The 24,451-nt window shown below is 43.8% G+C and overlaps 1 protein-coding gene and 1 long non-coding RNA gene across 2 annotated transcripts in view; both read left to right on the top strand.

Moving 5' to 3' along the window:
* The window catches only part of LOC310846136, a 121,543-nt gene that overhangs the window by 84,828 nt on the left and 12,264 nt on the right, over positions 1-24,451 (top strand). The window lies entirely within an intron of this gene.
* Positions 1,190-24,298, top strand: LOC310845720 (acetyl-coenzyme A synthetase 2-like, mitochondrial). Its single transcript, XM_083741220.1, has 14 exons — positions 1,190-1,929; positions 6,244-6,340; positions 7,605-7,804; positions 8,694-8,869; positions 10,156-10,308; positions 13,910-14,057; positions 15,875-16,012; positions 16,699-16,791; positions 17,825-17,937; positions 19,039-19,165; positions 19,478-19,605; positions 20,509-20,572; positions 22,381-22,502; positions 23,785-24,298. Exons 1-14 carry the CDS (start codon positions 1,626-1,628, stop codon positions 23,959-23,961), a joined length of 2,040 nt encoding a protein of 679 aa, XP_083597346.1. The 5' UTR covers positions 1,190-1,625; the 3' UTR covers positions 23,962-24,298.

Raw genomic sequence — 24,451 nt, 5'->3', positions numbered from 1 at the left:
ACTTTGATGTGCTTTTGAACTGCTAGGTTGGCAGGAGCAGGGACCGAGCAACAGGAGCTCACCCCGTCGTGGGGATTCGAACCACCGACCTTCTGATCGGCAAGCCCTAGTCTCTGTGGTTTAACCCACAGCACCACCTGAGGTGTAGGGCAACATAAAAAGCCTTTAAAAACAATAGAGAACAATCATTAGAATTGTTTTTAAGAGGCTTTCAAATATTGCTCCTTCTTGTCAAAATTTGTCATTCTATACGAGTGCCATTCGAAACAACACGCCACACAAAGTTGCATGTCACACAAAGTTCTATGCCCTCCTGAAAAATAACTCTAATATGCCTGCAGAATAACCCTAAAATCATCAACAGTTCACTACAGCATATGGAGAAGGCAGAATGGGCAAAAGGACATGAGAAAAAAAGAGTACGCACATCTGATTTAAGCGCGACCGCGCATGCGCGCATCACAACGACCTGGAAGTGGCAGGGAAAGGGGACATAATGGGGGTAGAGGTGGAACAGGTGCAGGGTTCAGGAACATAACCTGAGTGTAAATCGGTTGTTGTCTGAACATGAGGAAAAAGAAGAAGCCTGTAGCAAAGATACAAATATAACTGCTGGAATGGCAACAGTTAAGACCCGTGACTTTCATATTTTCTAGAGCCAGGGAACCCTTTTCTACATCTGGCAAGGAATCCCTGCCCATCTTCTGTGGATCTCCTGCGCAAGGGATTGTGGGAACTGTCCAAGGTCACATGATTGTTCATATCGGAGCAGTGGGCCCGTTCACTGTTGTGCCACTTGCCCCAGAAAGAACATCCAACACATTGCAGGGGATGTTTGGTGGTTGTAGGCGAACTATCATTTCAGGGAAACATGCCTGCTGTTATTGGTCTTGTCATTGAGAAAACTGTGATAAATTTCCAAGAAACCCCTGGGTTTCCTGGAAGAACACAGCACCAAAGCTATTGCAGCAGGGGAACTACATCTGCCGGTGTCTTTAATGTTTGTGCTGGAAAAGCAAGTGCAGGAGTGTAAGGAATAAACTGGACTAGGGGCCTCCTTTTCCTTTTATCATGAACTGGCACACTGCAATCTACATGTTACATACTCCAGTGTATGCTGTACTTCACAAGCAGATTACTTTTTCCCCGTAATCCTGTGACCCCGTATCTATTGCAGAGTAGTTACTAGAAGAGGAATGCAACACAGTGTGAGCCAACACAGTCCAGTCTGGATAAATTGTGGCTATGCATACAAGTAACAGCCATAACTGGCTTCAGTACAGGAGGAGATTCAGATTAGCATGAAGGTTATTCCAGTTGGACATTCCTAAACCCCACCCCCTACTCCTCCCTTCAAAGAGATTGAATTTCATTTGCATATTTTCTTTGGAAGAGGAGCAGTAGATGTGTGGTTGGTTGTTTCTTTTTCAGGGAGAGAGTGGAACGCTCTGTTGAGCTCTCTTTCTCAACGTGGATTTACAGTTTGGTGACTGAGGAGCGAATGAGCCCACATCTCTCCGTGGGAGGGGAAAGACGCCACATTTTCCAAACCTGGGATTTATGCTTAGAGAAGAAGAAGCTTGGCTTGGCTGAGGGACAGGGGGTTTCTCTTGTACCCCAGGATCATGGCCTGGCTGTTTGCTAGAAATTGTTTCGCAGAAATTGCCCCTGGAGGCAAATTGTCCTCTTACATATTCAGAGCATGGAGCAAAGGGGCTCTAACTGCATACATGCCAGAGGCCACCTCTTTTCCTGGACCAAAGGACCACCACGGGTTGTACCAGGTATCTGTGGAACAAACAGATGAATTCTGGGGAGCACTAGGGAGAAGCCGGCTTCTGTGGATCAACCCTTTTCATTCTGTCAGTAACTGTAACCTGCAGCAGGGCCACCTGACCTGGTTCCTCGGAGGGCAGCTGAATGTAGCAGGTAAGGAGAAAACCTGCTGTTCTCCCCCCCCACCTGTAGGGGGAAAATTCTAACTTTCATAGACTGGATCCTTTTTTATTATCCAGTATAAACATTCCATTCAAGGTGGCAAAACACTTGAAGGAAGCTGGTCTGGGGCATTGCATGGAGCTGTGATGTGCATTCGAATACCTCCTCAACCTTGAAGCTCACGCTGGGTAGCTACCATTTCTCAGACTGGCTTACACCACAGGGTTGTTGTGAGAAGCTCTCCATGGGGGAAGCTCTCCATGCTGTCCTGGCCTCTTTGGGGAAAGAATAGAATAAAAATAAATGTGACAATAATAATATAATGTACAGAAAAACAATAATAGGCCTTAAGCTGAGATTCATTGCCTTGTTGCTTTGTTCCAGATCTGGGAATTATTTTATTTCTTATAGATTAGATCATAATCTACTGACTTTGAGGTAAACGTTCTGTCCAAAGCTTCTTGTAGTGTTCCTGGTTTTTGCACCTTGCAAGTTTAACATGCTGGGGTTTGAACGTTCACATTCCAGTCACACCAAATTTGAGTCCAGGGGGCTCAGACTGACTAGAAGAGAACCACAATATAATCAAATAATGAGTGGAAGCATCATGCAAGCAAGTGGAACACACCATGTAAAATGTGTGGTGGGAAATATCTGGCTTCCCAAAGTGCACTAATGGATAAAATTGTTTATTTGTTCAAGTATGTGGCTGTTCTGTTGCCTATTGTACATCAAATATTTTCCATTTTAGCATTCAAAGATTTAGGGTGCAACCATCGGCCACATCTTTGTTTAAGAATTCTTCTGGGACAAGATATTGCTGCCACCATCTTTCTGTTCCTTTGAGTTGCCACACAATCTATTATTTATTTCATTAAATTTATATACCGCTTAATTGTTGTTGTTTTTTAAAGGAAAAAACCCCCTCAAAGTGACTTACAAAATAGTCTAGCCTGGTGCCATATCAGGTACCCAGGATTCTATATCCTGACTGACAATGGTCTCCCAGGTCCTCGTCCAACACTCTAAACACTATATCACACTGGTTCTGTTGAAGGGTAGAATATATATATATATATATATATATATATATATATGCTTTCGTAGATTTTCACGGGTACAGGAATGCAGGTTTTGGTGTCCTCGGGTGTCTTCCCGTGTAAAAGTTGGGGTGTCTAGGCGACGTTTCGACGAGGTCTCACTCGTCATCTTCAGGCTGGTGCTTTCGGCTTCTTGTTACTGGAACAGAGCGGGATCTCAATGTTTGAGTTCCTATAAATACTGTAGAGGGGGTGTGGTGTCTAGCCTCCAATGTTCTGGGCAGAGAGGAAGTTCCCAGGCTAGTGTGCCTTTTCTTCTTTTGTTCCTTAATTACTTGAGAGATACCTTGAGTGATTTCTTGAGTGATATCCTGAGTACCACTTAGGTGGGTCATTAGGTGTGGATTAGTTGCTAAAGTCTTTGTGTCTTGACCTCTTGAACTTTGTGAAGAGTTTTCCTGAGAAGATGGCTGTATTGCACTTAGTTGTGCTTTGGCTTGGCTTCGTGTATAGGGGCGAGCTGTGGTTTTGTGGCTTGTGTCAGCCAGATCTGTGTAGGGATTGCAGGGGGGTGCAGCATCCGGAGGTGCCACCATGGATTGGCTACTGGATGGTGTCAGTAATTCATCTGTGGAGAGGGTCTGGGTTTGGGTCTGGTGTGGTTGATTGGTGTTGGCGTTCTGTGTGCCTCTGGATCTGGTGTCAGTTTTTGTGGAGAGGGCTAATTTCCAGATGTCTGGCAAGCGGGATGTGTCGTCACGCTTGTTCATGTTGTGAGGGTGTTTCTCTATCTCGATGGCTTCCATGATTATTCTCTTGTGGTGATGTTCCGTGTTAAAGAGCAATTTGGAATCTGCAAAATTAATTTCGTGTCCTGTTTCTTTCATGTGTTGGAAAAGAGAGGAAGTTTTTTCTTCTTTTTTGACGGCATTCTTGTGTTCTGCGATACGTGCATTTATTCGTCTGTTTGTTTGTCCAATGTACGTGGCTGGGCAGACTTTGCAGGGTATTTCATAGATCCCTTGGTTTTCCAACTGGATTTTATCCTTGGGGTTTCTGAGGATATTGGCTATTTTTTGGTTGGTGCAAAAGGCTGTTTTGATATTGTGTTTATGGAGGATTTTGCTAATTTTATCTGTAGTGCCCTTGATATAAGGAAGGAGGGCCATGCCATTGTTTTCTTCTGTGTCTTGGTTTTTGGGGGGTGTTTCCTTTTGGATTAGCTTCGTAATCCTGTTTTGCTGGTATCCATTGGCAATTAACACATTTGAGAGATTCTGTAACTCAGTTGTCAAGTGGTCTTTGTCAGCCAGGCGTTTGGTTCTGGAGATGAGAGTCTTGGCTACGGAGTTTATTTGTGCAGGGTGGTGGTGTGATTGTGCATGTAAGTAGCGGTTGGTGTGTGTTTTTTTCTGGTAGATAGTGTGTCCTAGGGAGCCATCAGGTTTTTTGTAGATTAGGACGTCAAGGAAGTCTATGAAATACCCTGCAAAGTCTGCCCAGCCACGTACATTGGACAAACAAACAGACGAATAAATGCACGTATCGCAGAACACAAGAATGCCGTCAAAAAAGAAGAAAAAACTTCCTCTCTTTTCCAACACATGAAAGAAACAGGACACGAAATTAATTTTGCAGATTCCAAATTGCTCTTTAACACGGAACATCACCACAAGAGAATAATCATGGAAGCCATCGAGATAGAGAAACACCCTCACAACATGAACAAGCGTGACGACACATCCCGCTTGCCAGACATCTGGAAATTAGCCCTCTCCACAAAAACTGACACCAGATCCAGAGGCACACAGAACGCCAACACCAATCAACCACACCAGACCCAAACCCAGACCCTCTCCACAGATGAATTACTGACACCATCCAGTAGCCAATCCATGGTGGCACCTCCGGATGCTGCACCCCCCTGCAATCCCTACACAGATCTGGCTGACACAAGCCACAAAACCACAGCTCGCCCCTATACACGAAGCCAAGCCAAAGCACAACTAAGTGCAATACAGCCATCTTCTCAGGAAAACTCTTCACAAAGTTCAAGAGGTCAAGACACAAAGACTTTAGCAACTAATCCACACCTAATGACCCACCTAAGTGGTACTCAGGATATCACTCAAGAAATCACTCAAGGTATCTCTCAAGTAATTAAGGAACAAAAGAAGAAAAGGCACACTAGCCTGGGAACTTCCTCTCTGCCCAGAACATTGGAGGCTAGACACCACACCCCCTCTACAGTATTTATAGGAACTCAAACATTGAGATCCCGCTCTGTTCCAGTAACAAGAAGCCGAAAGCACCAGCCTGAAGATGACGAGTGAGACCTCGTCGAAACGTCGCCTAGACACCCCAACTTTTACACGGGAAGACACCCGAGGACACCAAAACCTGCATATATATATATATATATATATATATATATATATATATATATATATAAAATAACTAAGAAAAAGGAGATTGTAAAGTGGCAGAACTGGAGACTCGGTGAGCAGTAACCCACACCACGATTAACATAAACTGTGGATTTGCTGAGCGCCAAAGTGTCTCACATTGTATCAAATAGCTGATTATTCAGCTGTGTTCATTGCCTTAATAACTGTTATAGAGAGACTGGGGATTAAGAAATGAATCTGAGTGTCTAGTAAACAGAAGCATATTTGAAATGTAATGGCCTGGTGGCATTGAACTTTACTTTCCGCTACAATTTCAGATGGGCAAAATGAGCAACGAATGTAGTATGAGTTGTGAAACGAAATAATACAAGCTGTACAGCTAATCTATTACAGGATGTACAATCTACAAAGGTTGTGCAACTGATGTGTTTTGGGCTGTGCAAATAATTAACTTGGGATGTTCAGCTTTGACTTCTGCATATTGATAATAGGTTGTGCAATTGACCTTAGGCAGTGTATTTGACACAGGGCAAGTGCTACCTGCACAATCTACTGTACAATTTGTTACAAATCAGCTGCAAAATTGTCACTCAGCAATCTGATGATGGCCAGTCTGTTCTTGTACATTTATGGAATACTTAATATTGATAATTCCAGTACTTTTATGTATTAATAATATTTATTATGCTTTTGTATATGCAGGAAACCACTCAGAGTGCCTGGGGCAATAATGACACTATTATTATTATTATTATTATTATTATTATTATTATTATTATTAACTATCCACTTTCTCCATAACATTGGATAAACTGCAGACACCTGAGCCTGTCATTAATGAGCATCTTCTCTTTTAGTCAACTGTTTGGATAGACATGTCCACAAAGCCCCCAATAAGGTTGCCCTGATCTGGGAGAAAGATGAGCCTGGGCAAGAGGAACAGATTACATACAGGTAATTGCTTGCCTTTTTGCACACCCAGGCAAGGGAGGGGGAGCTGCATTTAAAAACTATTGGGTTTTCTAATATGTGTGGACATCATTCATCTGTAGAAAATGCCACAATGCAGTCAGTTTATAGTTCCCATTCCATAATGTTAAGCTCAGCCTGCAAGTTGCAGTGCTGTTCTATGTCTTAATATCAGAGCTCAAATTTCAGTATATAAAGTGATACTTTTTAGGGATGGGCAACCTGTGGCCCTCCGTGCCGTCTTAAGCATATCCGGTGCCATGGTGCAAAGATCTCTCCGGTGCCCCCCCTTTCCCAGAGTTGCTGACCTTTTCCCAGGCCTCTGCGGGGATCACTCTCCTTCCGCGGAGGCTTGGGAGGCAAGCTGCACACCCGCCAGCCATATGGTTGATGGGACACAGCTCCCATCCTAAGCCTCTGCAGGGATTGCTCTCCTCCCGTGTAGGCTTGGGAGGGAAGCGGTATGCCCACTAGCCATATGGTTGACGGGGCACAGCTGGCGGGTGTGCAGGGAAAGGGGAGGCTGCTGGCAAAGCTGCACAGCTCCTCCACTCACTGGGGCGCCCCTGAGAGGCTGGCACCCTGGCACAACGCGCCACTAAGCCCAATAGGAAAGACGGCTTTGGTGGCCCTCCAGATGTTGCTAGACACCAGCTGCCATCAGAGCAGGGCTACTCCAGTGTGGTGTAGTGGTTAAGAGCGGTAGTCTCGTAATCTGGGGAACCGGGTTCGCGTCTCCGCTCCTCCACATGCAGCTGCTGGGTGACCTTGGGCCAGTCACACTTCTCTGAAGTCTCTCAGCCCCACTCACCTCCCAGAGTGTTTGTGGTGGGGGAGGAAGGGAAAGGAGAATGTTAGCCGCTTTGAGACTCCTTCAGGTAGTGATAAAGCCAGATATCAAATCCAAACTGCTCCTCCTCCTCCTCCTCCTCCTCCTCCTCCTCCTCCTTCTCCTCCTCCTCTTCTTCTTCTTCTTCTTCTTCTTCTTCTTCTTCTTCTTCTTCTTCTTCTTCTTCTTCTGTTTTATACCAAGAAAAAAAAGTTCCCTCTAGCCCAGTATGGCATTAGCCTTCCAGATCTTTCTTATTCCTCTTACTTATGATGGAAGATGCAAGGGAGTCAGTGCTAAAGCTCATAAATGTGGTGCTCTGTAGTTATTGTCCTTAACATGATTCAGAAGAGACTGGTGGGGTTGTTGTGGGTTTTTTAAAAGAGGGTATCTAAACAACCAGGTATTTTCTTTGGACAGAGAATTGCTAGAGATGACATGCCGCCTTGGGAACACCTTGAAGCGACATGGAGTGAAGAAAGGTGACCGAGTCACCATTTACATGCCCCCGTGTCCGATGGCTGTGGCAAGTATGTTAGCCTGTGCCCGAATTGGAGCAATACACACAGTGGTATTTGCTGGATTCAGTTCTGTTGCATTGGCTGACAGGATCCATGATGGTAAGAGCCTCCTTCGCTGAGGACTGTAAACGTCCTTTTCTTCATTTTTCTTTTACTAACTTTATATACAGCCTCAGGGACCAACTGAGTGTGCAGAAATAGTGATTTATATGCAAATATTTCTGCCGTTAATGTTCTCTTACCAAAAGTCCTTATGTATTAGAGCACTCTGTCCTCCAGTCTTCATGGAAAGAAAAGTATGGAAAGGGGTGTCTTAAAAAAAATAAAATCATTTTAATCATGATGCTCTTTCCCTCCCTTCTCCTGCGTTGAATCTCCCAACCCAAGCCTGATCCCAACAGCACTGCATAGCTCATGGCAGGCTGCGGAATTACTTTATAATAAAGCACATTTGTAAAGGAATCCCTGCCAGCATCAGGAAGGGATTTTCTAGAGGAAGGAATTCACCCCCTGTATATGAAATACTTGAGCTGGGGGGAAAGGGTAAAAAAAGAAGAAGTAAAGGACCCCTGGAGAGTTAAGTCCAGTCAAAGGCGACTATGGGGTTGTGGTGCTTATCTTACTTTGAGGCCGAGGGAGCCAGCGTTTGTCCACTGACAGCTTTCTGGGTCATGTGACCAGCATGACTAAACCACTTCCGGTGCAATGGAACACCATTGAAACTAGAGTCCGCGGAAATGCCATTTACCTTCACGCCGCAGTGGTACCTATTTATCTACTTGCACTGGCGTGCTTTCAAACTGCTAGATTGGCAGGAACTGGGACAGAGCAATGGGAGCTCACCCTGTTGCAGGGATTCGAACTGCCTACCTTCTGATTGGCAAGCCCAAGAGGCCCCGTGGTTTAGACCACAGCACCACCCGTGTCCCATGCAGGGGGAAAGGGCACAGTATGTTGCATCTGTATTGTTTTCTTTCATCTTCTCCAGCTCAGTCTGAAACAGTGATCACAGTGAACCAAGGCTTGCGAGGGGGCAAGTTGGTTGAGCTAAAGCAGACAGTGGACGAGGCTCTCGAATTGTGTCCAAATGTGAAGCGGGTTTTTGTTTCAAGGAGGACTGATAAGAAGGTGCCCATGTCGGGCCTGGATCTACTGCTGGAGGAGGTGAGAACAAATGCCCCACTCATAGGCTGTATTTGAACATCATTGGTGGCTCCATAAACCATGGTTTATGTATGCCATAAGCTATAGATAAGCACTGGGCCATCTGCTCCTCTCATGCCTCTCTTCTCCTCCTCCTTCCCGTCATTCACAGTGCTCACCTGCAATTTCATACATTCATTTTTTTAAAACGTTTTAATGCTGCCCTGAAAATATTCTAAACCTTCTCAAAGCAGTTTACAATAAAATAAAATAAAAAGTAAGGTATATTTCTAAGATTCAATTAGCTGCAACATCAACATTAATATAAAATTTGAAATACATACATATTAGGATTTCAGTAACAGTGAAAACTAGAACAGTAGAATATGTAATAGAAAACCAGCATAAATTGAAAGACTGAAAGGTTTAAGGCCCATTTAAGAATAATAAGGAAGGGAGCCAGGTAAACGCTATGGAAGAGCATTCTGTGAGGACAGGACCAGCACAAAAAAGGCCCTGCCTCTCATGAGCTCATATATCCTACTGGCAGGCATGTGAGCAGGGCCTCCATGACTGATGGTTCCTACATATAATACATTTCTGAAGCTGCTGTCAAACATCTGGGGGGGGGGGACCCACTATTTAAGCCTTCTTATATCCATTATTGAGATGTTATTGAGGAAGATGCAGAGGCATCTTTAGGAATCTGCACTAGGATCAACTTTTTTAAAAAAAACGATGCTGATAGCAGCTTCACCCTTTGCAGTGAGATTTTAGCAGCAGGGGAGGGGTATTTAATCCTGCTTGCACAGTTACCTGATTAAAATTCCCCGCCCCCCAAAGAAAAGCTCGATTTGTTTCTACAGAAATAGAACAATAAGGTAGATATGGTGTGGTAGTGTCAAACTAGACAAGATGCTAAATATGTAAGTTGCAATAACATCTGCTTTTAAAAAGCATATAGAAGACATGGGGTCTATTTTCATTATTTTTATGGGGATGGGCCATAGCTTAGTGGCAGAGCATCCGGCCAGTTAGTGTGTAGACAATGGCCCAATGGTCTGACTACATAAGGCAGCTTTCTCTGTTTCTACTCATATCAATAGGAGTGAAAGGAGCCATGAGAATTTGAGATATGCTTAAAAAAACCCAAAAGCTTGGGGCAGCAGGGATGTGTGTGTGGAAAAGGTGGGCCCAGTCCCACTAAGCTTCCTTCTTAATTTGGCCCTTGGTGCAGGGGGAAGTGAAGGAGGCCTGGGGGCTGTGAAGAGAGCCTACTGAGAGAGCTTCTCTGCTTCCTGTGACAGGAGATGATGAAGGAGGATGTGACCTGTGAGCCTGCTGCCTTGGAGAGTGAAGATTTACTGTTCCTCCTCTACACTTCAGGAAGTACTGGGAAACCCAAAGGACTGGTCCACACCCAGGCAGGTTATTTGCTGTACGCTGCCATCACGCACAAGGTAAGTACGCACAAATGTACAGAGCAGAGATAGCCCGTAACTTCACAGAGGACAATTAAACCCTGCTAACCTGCCATGCCATATTTCCTTCTATGCATCTGCTACTGGAGAGCCGCTCAGGAGCTGCCGGCTATAATTTACTCCTCACTAAGGGAGAATCTGACTGGTCACAGGCTCGACAGCAACTAAGGTGACAGAGACCCAAAGCCAGGCACAGCGAGCAGCCTCAATCAAAACTGGTGTCTCACCACGATGAAAGCTGTGTAGACGCTTTGGGGAACATGTTTATTTGGCTTACAGAGCTCAAATCAATTTCCGTACACATGTAGACTGGGAAAGAGCTATGCTTAAAAGGCTTCTTGGATGATGAAAGTCTTCAGTAGGTGCCAAAAAGGCAACAGAGACATTACCTGTCTAATGTTTTAGGGGATGGATTTTCAAAGGGTAGGTGCCATAACACTAGTGGACCACCACCTTGTGGAATGCTCTGTCCCATGAGACTAGGGCCCTTCAGGATTTAACCTCCTTCCGTCGGGCCTGTAAGACAGAGCTATTCTGCTTGGCCTTTAATTTGAATTCAGCCTGATCTTTTATTTCCCTTCCCTCCCCCTCCCCTTTTATGAAGATTACCCACTACTAATTCTCCCCTGGTCTCCCCTGGTCTCCTCACTGGCCCAAGTAGGACCAATTCAGCCAGCTAGCCCTGGGGATTATCTAATGCTTATTTCCCCTAAATTGATTTTTGAATTTTATTGTTATTCATGTTTTTATACTGTATTTTAAGCTGCTTTTATAATTAAGTTTGTTGTTAGCTGCCCTGAGCCCTGTTTTTGAAATGGGAAGGGCAGGGTATAAATAAAAAATTATTATTATTATTATTATTAACTCCGTTCTTATATGGTGTGATGTGGACCTCCTAATAAGTTGGTATATATAGGCAGCCCTCACAATGATTGACTCAGGTATATAAGGAATGAGGCAACATTTCACATATCTGTATAGGACATTATACACCAAAACCAAGACCTTGAACTGACAGTAGCCCTGTCAGCCAATGCATTTATTTCGACAGCAGGGTAACATGTTGGTAATATCCTGCCCAAAGAGCAGTTAAGCTCTTGCATTTCCTACCAGCTACAGCTTCTGGACCAACCTCAAGGGAGAGCCCCACAAGGAGCACATTGCAGTAAGCTTGCCTGGAGGTTACCAATGTCAGTGATCAGAATTTCACGGTCCAGAAACAGCCATATCTGTTTTACCAGTCAAAGCTGGTAAAAGACACTCCTAGCCACTGAGGTCACCTGGGCCTCCAGTGACAAAGATGGAGCCAGGAGCACCCTCAGACTACAAATGTGCTCTTTCAGGGGCAGTACAACCCCACCTAGAGCAAACAACTGAACAATTATCCCGACTGTAGAGTTACCTTTTCTAGGGAAAATCTATTTAGTTTTTTAAACGGTTGCCAATGACCCGTTTGCAATTAGAATCATAGCATCATAGAATTGTAGAGTTGGAAGGGACCCCGAGAATCATCTAGTCCAACCCCCTGCTATGCAGGAATATGCAGATGTCCAATTTGGGGATCAAACCTTGGCATTATCAGCACCACACTCTAACCAATAGCCTGTTTGCAGTATTAAGCCCCCTTTACAGATGCACTCTAAATCCCGCTGCATTCAGTGGAGCTGACTGCCAGGTTAGTGTGTAGAGAATTGCAAAAGTATAGACCAGATCTAGACATGTCTATCAAAAGTCATTCTCACGGTATTCAGCGGGGCCTATTCCCAAGTAAGTGTGCATAGGAGTGTAGCCTTTCTCTGGAAGCCTGATCCCAGGTTTACACATTAATATAACCGATAATGGGATTTAATTCCGATTAAATATGATCAGTTCAGACTGAGAATCAAGTGAATTCATCATCAGAAGTTACATTTTTACCACTTCTAGCTGCAATTCTTTGGCACAGGACATAGGAGAAGGCATCTGTGCAATATGTTACTTTGAGGCTACTCTGTGATTTGGTTCATCCATCTCCTAATGTATTATTTTTAAAAGGAAATGCAGACATTAGTGGCTATAAATTTGATTTCAGGCGCTGTGCTGGGGAAGGAATACTCAATCCATTTTTTCATAGGCTACTATTGCAAATAAAATCCCCCCTCCCCAGCTGCTTCTGCCTTGGCAGGTTCTCATAAAACGGAGGGGAATAGTTTTGCTCAGAAAAGTGGCTCATAGGGAAAGGGTTAAGCATTCATCCAGTGTTCAAACCTACATTTTCCTGGAAAGGAAAAAAAAAAAAAAGTTGGAATATTGGTCACAGAGCTTCCAAATGACTTTGAAAACCACAAGATCGGATTGCAGTGGATTTCTGCTTTTTTTCTCCCTGCTGGAAGCAGCACTCTTGGTGGTGTCTTCACAATGAAGCAACCCAGAGAATGGCAAGTTTCCATTGCAAACATGCTGACCCACACTCCTCAAATCTGCTCCTCAGGAATCCTCATCTGTCACCAGGAGGGATGACATTGCTACAGCAACCCCAATAACAATAAGCTCAGAGAGTAGGGAGAGGAGAGGGCACAGGGTATTGTTTTACATAACAGCTGCAGAAGCAACAGCCAAAAAACCTAGAGAGGATGCATTTGATAATGATCTGGTTTAAAAGAAGACAGAAAGTGAAACTACAAGAAATGGACCCAATAAAAATAAGTTTTGCCAAGTGGATCATCAGCCATGCAGTCCAGTTGTCGCTGAATATGCTATAACTCTATTTTGCTCCAGGGCAGTATTAAAAAGCCAGCCACATTTATAGCCAGGAGACTGAGCAGCAGAAATTGCAATAAGCTCTGAAATGATGATTGCTGGTTACAGCAAGGGACAAACAGGAGCACGATGTTAAGGTTGCAGTCACCTCTCTAGATGCCCCATGCCTGTCACAGATGATGGCAGGCGTGGGGCAGATGAGTGTGGTTTGGGGGAAATGGCCTCATGAGCCAGTTTGGGACCTCTGCCAGGCCTAATTAGGCTCAAACCCTGCTGTTGATAGAGCTGGTTTCTGTGGCAAGCCATGCATACCCAGCATTTGTTCAGCAGAGGAAGCAAGAATGTCTCCTCCAGGCCTGGAGAGCATTTCTTGAATTTTTAATTGTAATTACAAGCTATGTAAAGGATGAAAGAACTTGGTCGGATCATTTTAAAGCAACGAGGGTGTTACAACTCTGGATAAAACAAGCATGGCCAGCAAGCTAAGCCACTTTTGCCACTACTGAGACCGATAATTACTTTGAACACCACTGCACCCAAACATTTGGTTTTTCCATTTTGTTGTTCCGTGACACTGCTTCCCATTGGGTTTGTTCACACAATGCTTTTTAAAAAGAAGTATCTGTCTCTTGGCACCGTATTAGAAAAGTTTGTTTTACTCTAAACGTGTCTGGCCAGAGATATTAAAGGGAAGAAAAACAGGAAGTATGAATGTTGGCAAGTTTTCCAACACGGAAACAGTACCCCAACTATAGATAACTTTTACCCAATAGATGTTATGTAAACTCGTTGGGTGGGGAGGAAGCTGTTCTCATTTCTTACATTGCTTGCTTTCCTGCAGTATGTGTTTGACTACCACGATGGAGATGTCTTTGGCTGCGTTGCAGACATTGGCTGGATCACAGGGCACAGCTATGTGGTATATGGCCCTTTGTGCAACGGAGGAACCACAGTCCTTTTTGAGAGCATTCCAGTGTACCCTAATCCAGGTAAAAAACAAAACAGTAGACACAATAAATGGCTGTGGACAAGGCTGTTGCCTTAAAGTGAAGTTGCCTTTGTAAAACCCCACTTCTTAGCTCTACCCTTGCCAATAAACACATTAATCAAGGTGTTGTAAACATTTTTGCTCCATTTCATTCGTAAGAAAAAGGAGTAATGAGTCACTCTGCATACATATACTACCAGAGGTTGCATCCCATCTTCCTTCCCTCACCAACCTTGCTTGCCCTCCATGCCCTGCCAAGCCTCACCCCATTGCCAACTCTTCCCCCTCCCTTTACAATCTGCTCCTTTTACAACAACACTCCAAAAAAGTCATCTGTGGCTCACCTGGGCTGCTTGCCTGGGCAACCCACCTGCATCTCTGTCCTCCTGTTCCCTCTTCTTCACCAGATTCCTCCTTGCCTCACCTGAGTAGCCTGTCCATGTGTCCACCCAACCATGGGAGTGCTCAGTTTTTAAATTAAATGAATAAAAGCTTCTGTGGTATTTTTTAAAGAATTTTTTTTTTAGGTGGGTCACAGTTGGAGTGGTCAGTAAAACAATAATAATAATAATAATAAATTTTATTTATATCCCGCCCTCCCCAGCCGAAGCTGGGCTCAGGGCGGCTAACAACAATCAACAATCAAACAATCAGATATTCACACATTCTAAAAATATTTCATTATAAAAATCAATTAAAATCAAATTAATGGCAATCTTTTTCAGTCTGAGGGCTGCATTCCTTTGTGATGTCTTGCCTATTGGCCCCCCTTGGTTCTGCCTTTGGCCACTGTTGCATAAGTACACAACTCAGGGATCCCATCTGCATCGGGTGCTGGTTTGGTTTTCAGTGAGCTGTGGCTCAGTACAGCATAGGAAACTCCATCAGGGTCTTCTTCAGGCTCAGACTGCAAGGGTATGTTCACTTGTTGAGCTTGGTCATTGGCCGTGGAACCCTTTTTCCTTTTCTTGGACAATATGAAGGCAAGTAAAAGGAGGAGGAGGACCAGAAGGAAAACACTGGCAGCAATGCCTGCCCACATGGCTATTGAATATCCACCTGATTTTTTCATATTCTCTCCCTTTTCCCAAACTTCATTTTGTGCTATTTCTGTATCAGCTGTCCCTTTTATGTTGACTTGGACACCAGCACTGAAATCTGAGCACATGTTTTCGTTGTGGCAATATTTACATCGGTAGATTCCGGCATTTGATTCTTTGGCATTGGAAATGTGAAATACAATTGCATCCTTTTCTATCTTCTGAGTTGCTGAAGCAGAATGGTCTGAATCTCCTTTGTACAGAAAGTGCCGTGCAGATTGATGGTAGCCACTTTTGCACTCCAAGTTGATATCTCCCCCCCAGGTTGACATTTATGGGGCCCTTTGAGATGGAAGGTTTTGAGTTATATTGTCCTCCAGAGATCTGCCACTGTCCAGCCAGCAGGAATCCAGTTTGATATTTTAATGATCACAGCAAGAGAACAAAGAATCCATTCCTTGGAATGAAGGTGCTCCCAATTAAGGGTCCCCCCCCCACTTCCTCCCTAGTCCTCAACGTCACTACCGTGTCTTGTAACCAGATCTTATGAACAAAAATTGAACAATTGATCTAGATAGGGAGAACTAGATGGTGGGGGGCCGGATGCAGCCAAGGGATCATGGATTAGATAAAGAAGAGGTTGTCAAGTTAAAGAATTATGCTTGTTTATGTCAAGTTGGGCTTCACGTGCTTGAAAAATACAACAAAGCATGGCTAATTCAAACACAGGGGATAATGACCACTTCCTGAGGTAACTGGTTTCATCTTTTTATTTCAGGACGTTACTGGGAAACTGTGGAGAGGTTAAAGATAAATCAATTCTATGGAGCCCCTACAGCTATTCGCCTACTCCTTAGATACGGGGATGATTGGGTAAAGAAATATGACAGATCTTCCCTCAAAATCCTTGGATCAGGTAGCTATTGCACTGGAACCTTGCATTCATGGCAAAGCCACATAAAAGAATAACCAAGTTTACAAATTTGGTTGAATATTTCGCAGGAGGTGGATTCATGGAATCTGTGGGGCCATCAGGTCAGGACTTTGGGGCAGAAGTCCAAGACAGACACATTGGAGCTGGCTTATCACACTTTGAAGTACCTGCAGTAATCCACATGGCCATCTAAAGAGCTCCTCACCCAAGACAATTCAAGTCCAGAGCCTAAAATTACACAACAGCTCTGCTGGGTGGAATGTGGAAATGATCAGACAAATCCAAATATATTTATATACTACAGTGGTACCTCGGGTTACAGACACTTCAGGTTACAGACTCTGCTAACCCAGAATTAGTACCTCGGGTTAAGAACTTTGCTTCAGGATGAGAACAGAAATTGCGCGGTGGCGGCGGGAGGCCTTGTTAGCTAAAGTGGTACCTCAGGTTAAGAACAGTTTCAGGTTAAGAACGGACCTCCAGAACGAATTAAGTTCTTAACCTGAGGTACCACTGTACTACTGCTTCACAGAGAATATATAAGGGAATGCAAAAAGGACTGGCTGACAAGAGATTTAATTTATTCCATTGGACAGGGTGTTGTGACGTCTAAAGCTTGCAGGTGCTTCTTTCTTACAAGCTGTTTGCTTTTTTTCTTCCTCTTGCAGTGGGAGAACCTATCAACACAGAAGCATGGGAGTGGTACTTCAAAGTGGTCGGAGATGGACGGTGCCCTGTAGTGGATACCTGGTGGCAGACAGGTAGGAAGACTATCATTTTACACAACATGTTAAGTAGGATCTGAAGAGAACCCGTGCAGTTTCAGTTATTTGCATATAGGGATGTATTCAATCAATCAAGAAACTTGTCCCAGCAAAAGAAAAAATGGATACAAAAACTTATGGAATATACAGAAATGGCAAAATAAGAAATCAAGATAGCAAACATTTTATTTGAGAGCCAGTGTGGTGTAGTGGTTAAGAGCGGTAGTCTCGTAATCTGGGGAACCGGGTTCGCGTCTCCGCTCCTCCACATGCAGCTGCTGGGTGACCTTGGGCCAGTCACACTTTTCTGAAGTCTCTCAGCCCCACTCACCTCACAGAGTGTTTGTGGTGGGGGAGGAAGGGAAAGGAGAATGTTAGCCGCTTTGAGACTCCTTAAAGGGAGTGAAAGGTGGGATATCAAATCCAAACTCTTCTCTTCTTCTTCTCTTATAAAAGGATGGAAATGGTTTATTGAATATTTACAAACAAATTGTAAACAGCTATGAACAGTGGCAGGATTATTGTAATAGCCTGCAGAGTATATATTTAAAGTAGATGAATAAATGAACAAATTAAGTTAATTTGGATATGCAGAAAATATTAAAAATAAATTTAAGGAACTGCAGAAAGAGGGGGGCAAAGAGAGGGGGAAGTAAGTTAAATTTTGAAATGTTAAAATAACTGTAAAAGTATTGAAATGTATAAACCTGAAATTCATTCATTCATTTATGAATGAATAAAAAGAAAGAAAGAAAGAAAGAAAGAAAGAAAAAGAAAGAAAGAAAGAAAAAGAAAGAAAGAAAGAAAGAAAGAAAGAAAGAAAGAAAGAAAGAAAGAAAGAAAGACTTGTCTTCTCCCCATGCTCCTTATGAAGACCAGTGGCTCAGGCCTTTCTTGACATTCTTAACACAGGAAAAGCATATTTGCCTCCAAAGAACTGGAGATCATACAAAGTAGAAATGTTTTCTTGTTAGCATTCTCTTACTGACCAGATTTCAAGGGTGTTGAAGTTTTGTTTTGTTTTGTTTAGAAACTGGAGGCATCTGTATTGCTCCTCGACCTTCAAACCCAGGTGATGAGATCCTTCCAGCCATGGCCATGAGACCATTCTTTGGCATCAAACCTTCCCTTTTGGATGACAAAGTAAATTTTAATCCTATCTATCTAATCTACCTATCTATCATCATCCACTTTTATGTAAATTCTCAGTCATGTAAACAGCAATCAATATTAAAAACTAACAGACACACATTAGCAAGAATCTCAGTCTAATGTGGCTTGTAGGTCAAGATTTTTGGAAGGATCAAACAGAATTTGAGATCAGGAATCTACCGTCAAGTTTTTCTTCCCTACAGATTTTCCTACTTTGAGAGTTGCTCTGCACAATCTCCCCTCCCAATTTCTTGCATCCTTTGTGGGATTTCGGATGAATTTCTGATCATTTATGCCAAGGCAGTTTCTGTATTATTTGTCACAATCATGGCTACTGAACAGAAGCTAGGGTTGAACTGAAGAGGAAACAGATGTGGCTAATTTGAATCAATGAATCAATGAACTAGCAAAGGCTCAATAATTTTAAAATATTAGACAATTACCATGGACGCGGGTAGTGCTGTGGGTTAAACCACAGAGCCTAGGACTTGCTGATCAGAAGATCGGCGGTTCGAATCCCCGCGACAGGGTGAGCTCCTGTTGCTCGGTCCCTGCTCCTGCCAACCTAGCAGTTTGAAATCATATCAAAGTACAAGTAGATAAAAGGTACCACTCCGGTGGGAAGGTAAACGGTGTTTCCGTGCGCTGCTCTGGTTCGCCAGAAGCGGCTTAGTCATGCTGGCCACATGACCCAGAAAAACTGTCTGTGGACAAACGTTGGCTCCCTCGGCCAGTAAAGCGAGATGAGTGCCGCAACCCCAGAGTCAGTCACGACTGGACCTAATGGTCAGGGGTCCCTCTACCTTTACCTTACCACGGAATAAGAGAAATTGATAACTAGGCTCCAGTGCCAAAGAAGATTCACAGTCTGTAACGAGAAAACCCAAATCTTGTTATATGAAGTATATTTTTGTGGAGGTGTTTCTAGATGTTTGTCCACAGACATAGAAGCTTGTTTTTAAAACAAAACCCCCGGAATGCTGAATTACAAGCTACTTCCTTGGTTGCACAGCATGAGCTAGATGTGCAGAATACATTACATTGTAATTCATTCATTTATTTTTAAAGAACCCCATATTTCTTGTTTTCAAGGGAAAACTCTTAACAGAGAATGATGTCTCTGGAGCACTTTGCATTTCTCAGCCATGGCCAGGCATGGCCAGGACCATTTTCAATGACCACCAGAGGTTCGTGAAGACCTACCTGACGCCTTACCCAGGTACAGAATTGTAGAGAGGGAAAGGGGAAAGGAGAGCAGTGAAGGGTTATTGCCATGGGTTCGAAGAAAGGGTTCTTTAGGGCATATGTATTCAAGAGGTTCGTGGAACCAGAAAAAACTGGGGTACAACTTCTTAGTCAAACTAAGGACACAACACCATTCACCCAATCAGCAATTGCCTGAACAAGTTTGTAGAAGTAAACAGCAGCTCCTCTCTCCATGGAAGAACCCCAAGATCCCCCAAGCTGGTTTAAAATCTATTGCCTTCTGCACGTTAGAAGTGAAAATGATGTCTTGTTTTGATCCTCCTAGGATATTTTTTCACTGGGGATGGAGCGTATCGGACAAGCAAGGGATACTACCAGTTGACAGGCCGTCTGGATGATGTCATCAACATCAGTGGGCACAGGCTGGGCACGGCTGAGATAGAAGACGTTGTGGTAAGAAATTGTGTCATGTCTATAGAGAGTTTACCAGGTCTCACAGAAGCAGCAGTTGTCACAGTAGTCTCTGCCATGTCTTAGCAGCAGCCTACGAAAATGGGCATGTGCTATGAGCTGGCAGCTGATACTAGCTGCTGCAGGACTGACTGCTGCAAGTTGTATGATAACTTGCCAGTCCTTTTACTTTGCCAATGCTCCTCCAGCATTGATTCTGAGCAAGGCAGGGAGGGGGTGACAGTAATTGCGAAGGCAAAACAAATTTGATAACCAGACGGGTGTAAATGAATGTCTCCATTTTTATTTATTTGGTAAACTAAACAGTGAATCCCAGTTGCAGAACCTGTGATTTCTACTCACAGAATCCAGCAGGTACTGGAATCTCAAATGCCTCAACTAATAATTTACCGAAGTCACCTCAGGGAGACTTTAGTGTTCTGCTAAAATTGGCTTAGAAGAAAAGGTCCTGAACTACAAGACTTCAGAAGAGATGCCACAGCATTGTTAGTTACCAAAGTATACCCATGATTGCTTCTCTTCTCACAGTTGGACCACATTGATTTTCTGAAGATGTCATCTCACACAGTACATCATTCCCCGGTGGCATTCTTTGCTTAAGAGCATCTTCAGCTTAATATTCTTTCTGACTTACCCTATATTTTTGTCCTATAGCATAAACATTCAGAGGTGGTACTTGGTCCCTTGTTACAACTGGTGTATCTGATCTGTATTAACAGTGATAAATAGTAAAGTGGGGACTGGGCCTATCACAGCCTTTTACCCGTCAGGAGCAAGGCCAGAGCTCAGGGATAGTAGGAGTTGTAGTCCAACATCATCTGGGGATCCACAGCTTGAGAACTGCTGCTTTAAGTGAATCTTACCACAGACCTGCCTGTGTTTCAGAATAAGCACGGGGCAGTGGCAGAATCAGCTGTGATTGGATTTCCTCACAAGATCAAAGGAGAAGGTGAGCAATTCAAGTCTAACTGCTAATGCTTGCGCCCCCTTGAGTGGCTCTCCAGCGGGATTTTTCTTTGCACGTTTACTGCATTATTGGAAATGGTAAACAGGAGCAAAGAGAAGGATCTCACTCATAGCATCCACACGGGAACTTCTATTGGTAGCTGGAATGAGTGCCTGCTTATATCTATTCCTGGGGCTCCAAGCCTGTGGGGACGGGGGCCACCAGTGGTCTGTGAACATTCAAGCATTCCGTGGCATGGCTGCGGATTTGTGGTGGAAGATGGGTGACTGCACACCATTGTATTAAAAATTCATAGGCTCTTCAGTTGCAATTTATATTGCTGTTTTAATTTCTTATACAGTGGTACCTCGGGTTAAGTACTTAATTCGTTCCGGAGGTCCGTTCTTAACCTGAAACTGTTCTTAACCTGAAGCACCACTTAAGCTAATGAGGCCTCCTGCTGCTGCTGTGCCGCCAGAGCACGATTTCTGTTCTCATCCTGAAGCAAAGTTCTTAACCTGAAGCACTATTTCTGGGTTAGTGGACTCTGTAACCTGAAGCGTATGTAGCCCGAGGTACCACTGTACTGTATTTTACTGTACTGCAGCTTGAAGTCTATATGGAATTCAAGTTGCAATACAACACAACATATAATAAATAAAAGCAATTAAAAATCACACAGCTTCTAGCACCGCACGTTACAATTGCTGCAACAGGCAGGAAAAAAGGGGGCGGGGAGGCCCTACTTAATTTTCAAGTGGTCCGTGGGAAAAAAAGTTTGGGAACCACTGATCCAGTTTATTCCAGCCTTGACAGGGAGAAGTGACAGAGACCAGCTGTTGAAAACACATGCTGTGGGCCAGGGAAGGATGGCGAGAACACAGGAAAAGAATGTACAGTAGCCCAGAGCTCCCAGACTTCCACCTGCATGTTTGCAGAGGACTATTTTATTGTACGGAGCACATAAGGCTGTCGAATTGATTTTGTAGCACAAGCCTGAACTTTTTTTTACAGCACAAAATAATAAATAAGAATAAATAAGGAAGATAATTATACCCCACTCTTCTTTTTATTATTTATCTATGCATTTATTATTTATTTATTTTTATTATTTACAAGCAACTGCCCTCTTGCGCACGATCAGCACCATGTGCTCCTGCTAACATACATGCCCAAAACAGCACTGAAAGGGGGTGGAATGGGGCAGGGCAGGAATGGGACAGGAATCTCTGCTTGTGCGCGTCCTGGTGATGTGCACAAGTGGCCTGGAACAGAAACCTTGCGTGAGTGGGAATTCCCCTGTATTAAATTTATAAACCGCCCTTCATCCGAAGATCTCAGTGTGGTTCAGAAGACAAAATGTAAATGCATCACTCACAGTTGCGTGCATATATATATATTTTAAATCACATGAGACAAATCAACAAAAGAGACTGGGTCAGCAATTAAAACAAAGTCACAAAACCAAATAAAAGGGATTGCACATTGAAGCCTCCTTGCAGCATGCTTCTTACTTTGGCATGAAAGTAATTGCTGAAGCTCCCGGCCACGTGAATCCACATTGAAACTTTCCCTCCTGGAAACTGGAGTGTGGCGTTTATGACATTACCTTTGCTACATGAGCAGCAGCTGCTTGGCAGGAGTTGCCGTGCTGCAAAAAGTAACACCCGAAGGGGCTCTTCATTTCTACTTTACTGACACCAAGAGATGGCAGAGGGTTATGACAGGAGTAGAAGCAGCAGAGTCTGCTTTGCCAGGCACCTCTACGCTTGCTGATGGCGCATCCTTCTCCTGGCTTCCTCTTTCCACAGGTGCCTATGCCTTCATTGTGCTGAAGAAGGGCTCTAATCCCTCTCAGGAGAGCCTGGCCTCCGAGCTTCGAGGGCTCGTCTCAAAAGAAATTGCAAAGTATGCAGCACCGGAATATATTCAGGTAACAATCTGAGCGATTTTCCTCTTCCGCACATTTCCATCACTTTGGGGTATGTAGTGCTGCATGTTCAGGGAGGGATTTAAGGTGATTGTTCCATCAGCGCACACATTTCAGCTTCCCAGTTTCCCCTACTTATCAGCACCCTGTGAAGAGTTACTGGGGCTGCCCCAACCACCCAAGAGCCAATTTGGGTGTGCATGTGCAGCAGGGAGGAGGAGGTGAGCTCTGTTGCACTAACAGAAGCCTTTGTGCAGGCTTCCACTAGCGGGACGAGTTGGTTGAATCCAGCTGAGGGCAGGATCTGAGGTAAAAAGCATACAAACCAGCTGTGTAACCACTGCAGTAAGATTTCTAAATATTTTTTTAAATGGGCTAAAGTATTCAGATCCTTCCAATCTCACTGTTGGTTTCCTCAGAACATTCTAGTACAGCAGCAATAGCCACATTAAGGATCTTGTGGGTTCCAAGAGTGCCTTTAGGATTCATCTGTTCCCTTCCAACATGCCCTGCATACATTTCATGTTATGAGAACAAATACATGTGTGTAGACTGCCTTGAGCACGTTTTACTACATATACTTGAATTTATATCCCACCCTTCCTCCTAGGACCTTAGGGTGGCATGGATATTTATTGACTTCTCTCTCCCCTTTTTTAATTCTCACAATAACCTTGTACTATGTTAAGGCTTGGAGATAGTGGCTGGCCAAGGATGGTTCATGGCCAAGTCAGGATTTGAATTTGGATATTTCCAATATTAAGTCTGGCACTGCACTAGCCTGGGCTCACTCTGACACATAGCATGATAGCTCCTAAAAGCCTAATTTGCCTCAGTTCCAAATACAGTGGTATCTTGGAAGTTGAACGGAATCCATTCTGGAAGTCCGTTCAACTTCCAAAATGTTCAAAAACTGAATTGTGGCTTCTGATGGGCTGCAGGAAGCTGCTGCAGCCAATCAGAAGCCATGGAAGGTCCATCAGACGTTTGGGTTCCAAAACAACGTTCATAAACCACAATAATACTTCCGGGTTTGCAGTGTTCAGGAACCAAAACATCCGAGTTCCAGGGTGTTCAGGATTCAAGTTACGACTGTACTGCCTTCTATGAGCTGGCCAAATTGCTGTTGCTCTAAAAGCTAGGATTCCTTCCTAAGGGCAATGAGCAAGATGAGGGTTGAGGGAGTGTGTGTGTGTGTGTGATTTCAAGTACATTTCACTTTCTCAGGTTAATGTCAGCAATGTACACTTCCCAGCCTTGCTCTAACCCTCGTTTTCTGCTTCAGGTCACTCAACGTCTGCCCAAGACTCGCTCAGGGAAGATTATGAGGCGAGTTTTGAAGAAGATTGTAGAAAACAAAGCAGATGAGCTGGGAGATCTGACAACCTTGGATGATCATGAGGCAGTGAAAGACATCATTGAGGGACACAAGCAGATTCAGAAGCAACAGCAAGGGCGGTAGCTCAAATGCTCTCTCAACAGCCTCAGAAAGAGAGTATATTGCAGGCAGCAGCGATTCCACACTTGTTATCCCTTTCAGAGGAAGGGAGTTTATTCACTGTGAATGAAAGAATTCCAAAGCAACCAGCAAAAAAACCTCATTTTCCAAGACTGTGCTTATTAAGGCTGGACACAAAGTCTCTTCCCTCCCTCTGAAGGTCTCCCAGCTGTGTATGGATTCCAAGGCTTATGTATTGTACCAGAAAGCTAGGGGTTTTACTTTCTTTGCAGCCGAAGTCCACAGTGAAGAATCTCCAAACTAAATAAACTTCAAGTTAAGAAGAAAATTCACAATGGAACAGATCTGCAAGCCTGTCTACTTTACTCCAGGTTCTGGGAGGGGGGAAACACTCAATTTTTGCCACTTGAAGCATTCATTGGGCAGGTAGTTAAAATGAGAGAGGAGGCAGCAGTACGGATGTATGAATAGAGAAAAGTATATAGAATAATTG

Source organism: Podarcis gaigeae (assembly GCF_964106915.1).
Source record: "Podarcis gaigeae genome assembly, chromosome: 1".
Classification (NCBI taxonomy): Eukaryota; Metazoa; Chordata; class Lepidosauria; order Squamata; family Lacertidae; genus Podarcis; species Podarcis gaigeae.
This window is presented reverse-complemented; position numbering and strand designations above follow the sequence as displayed.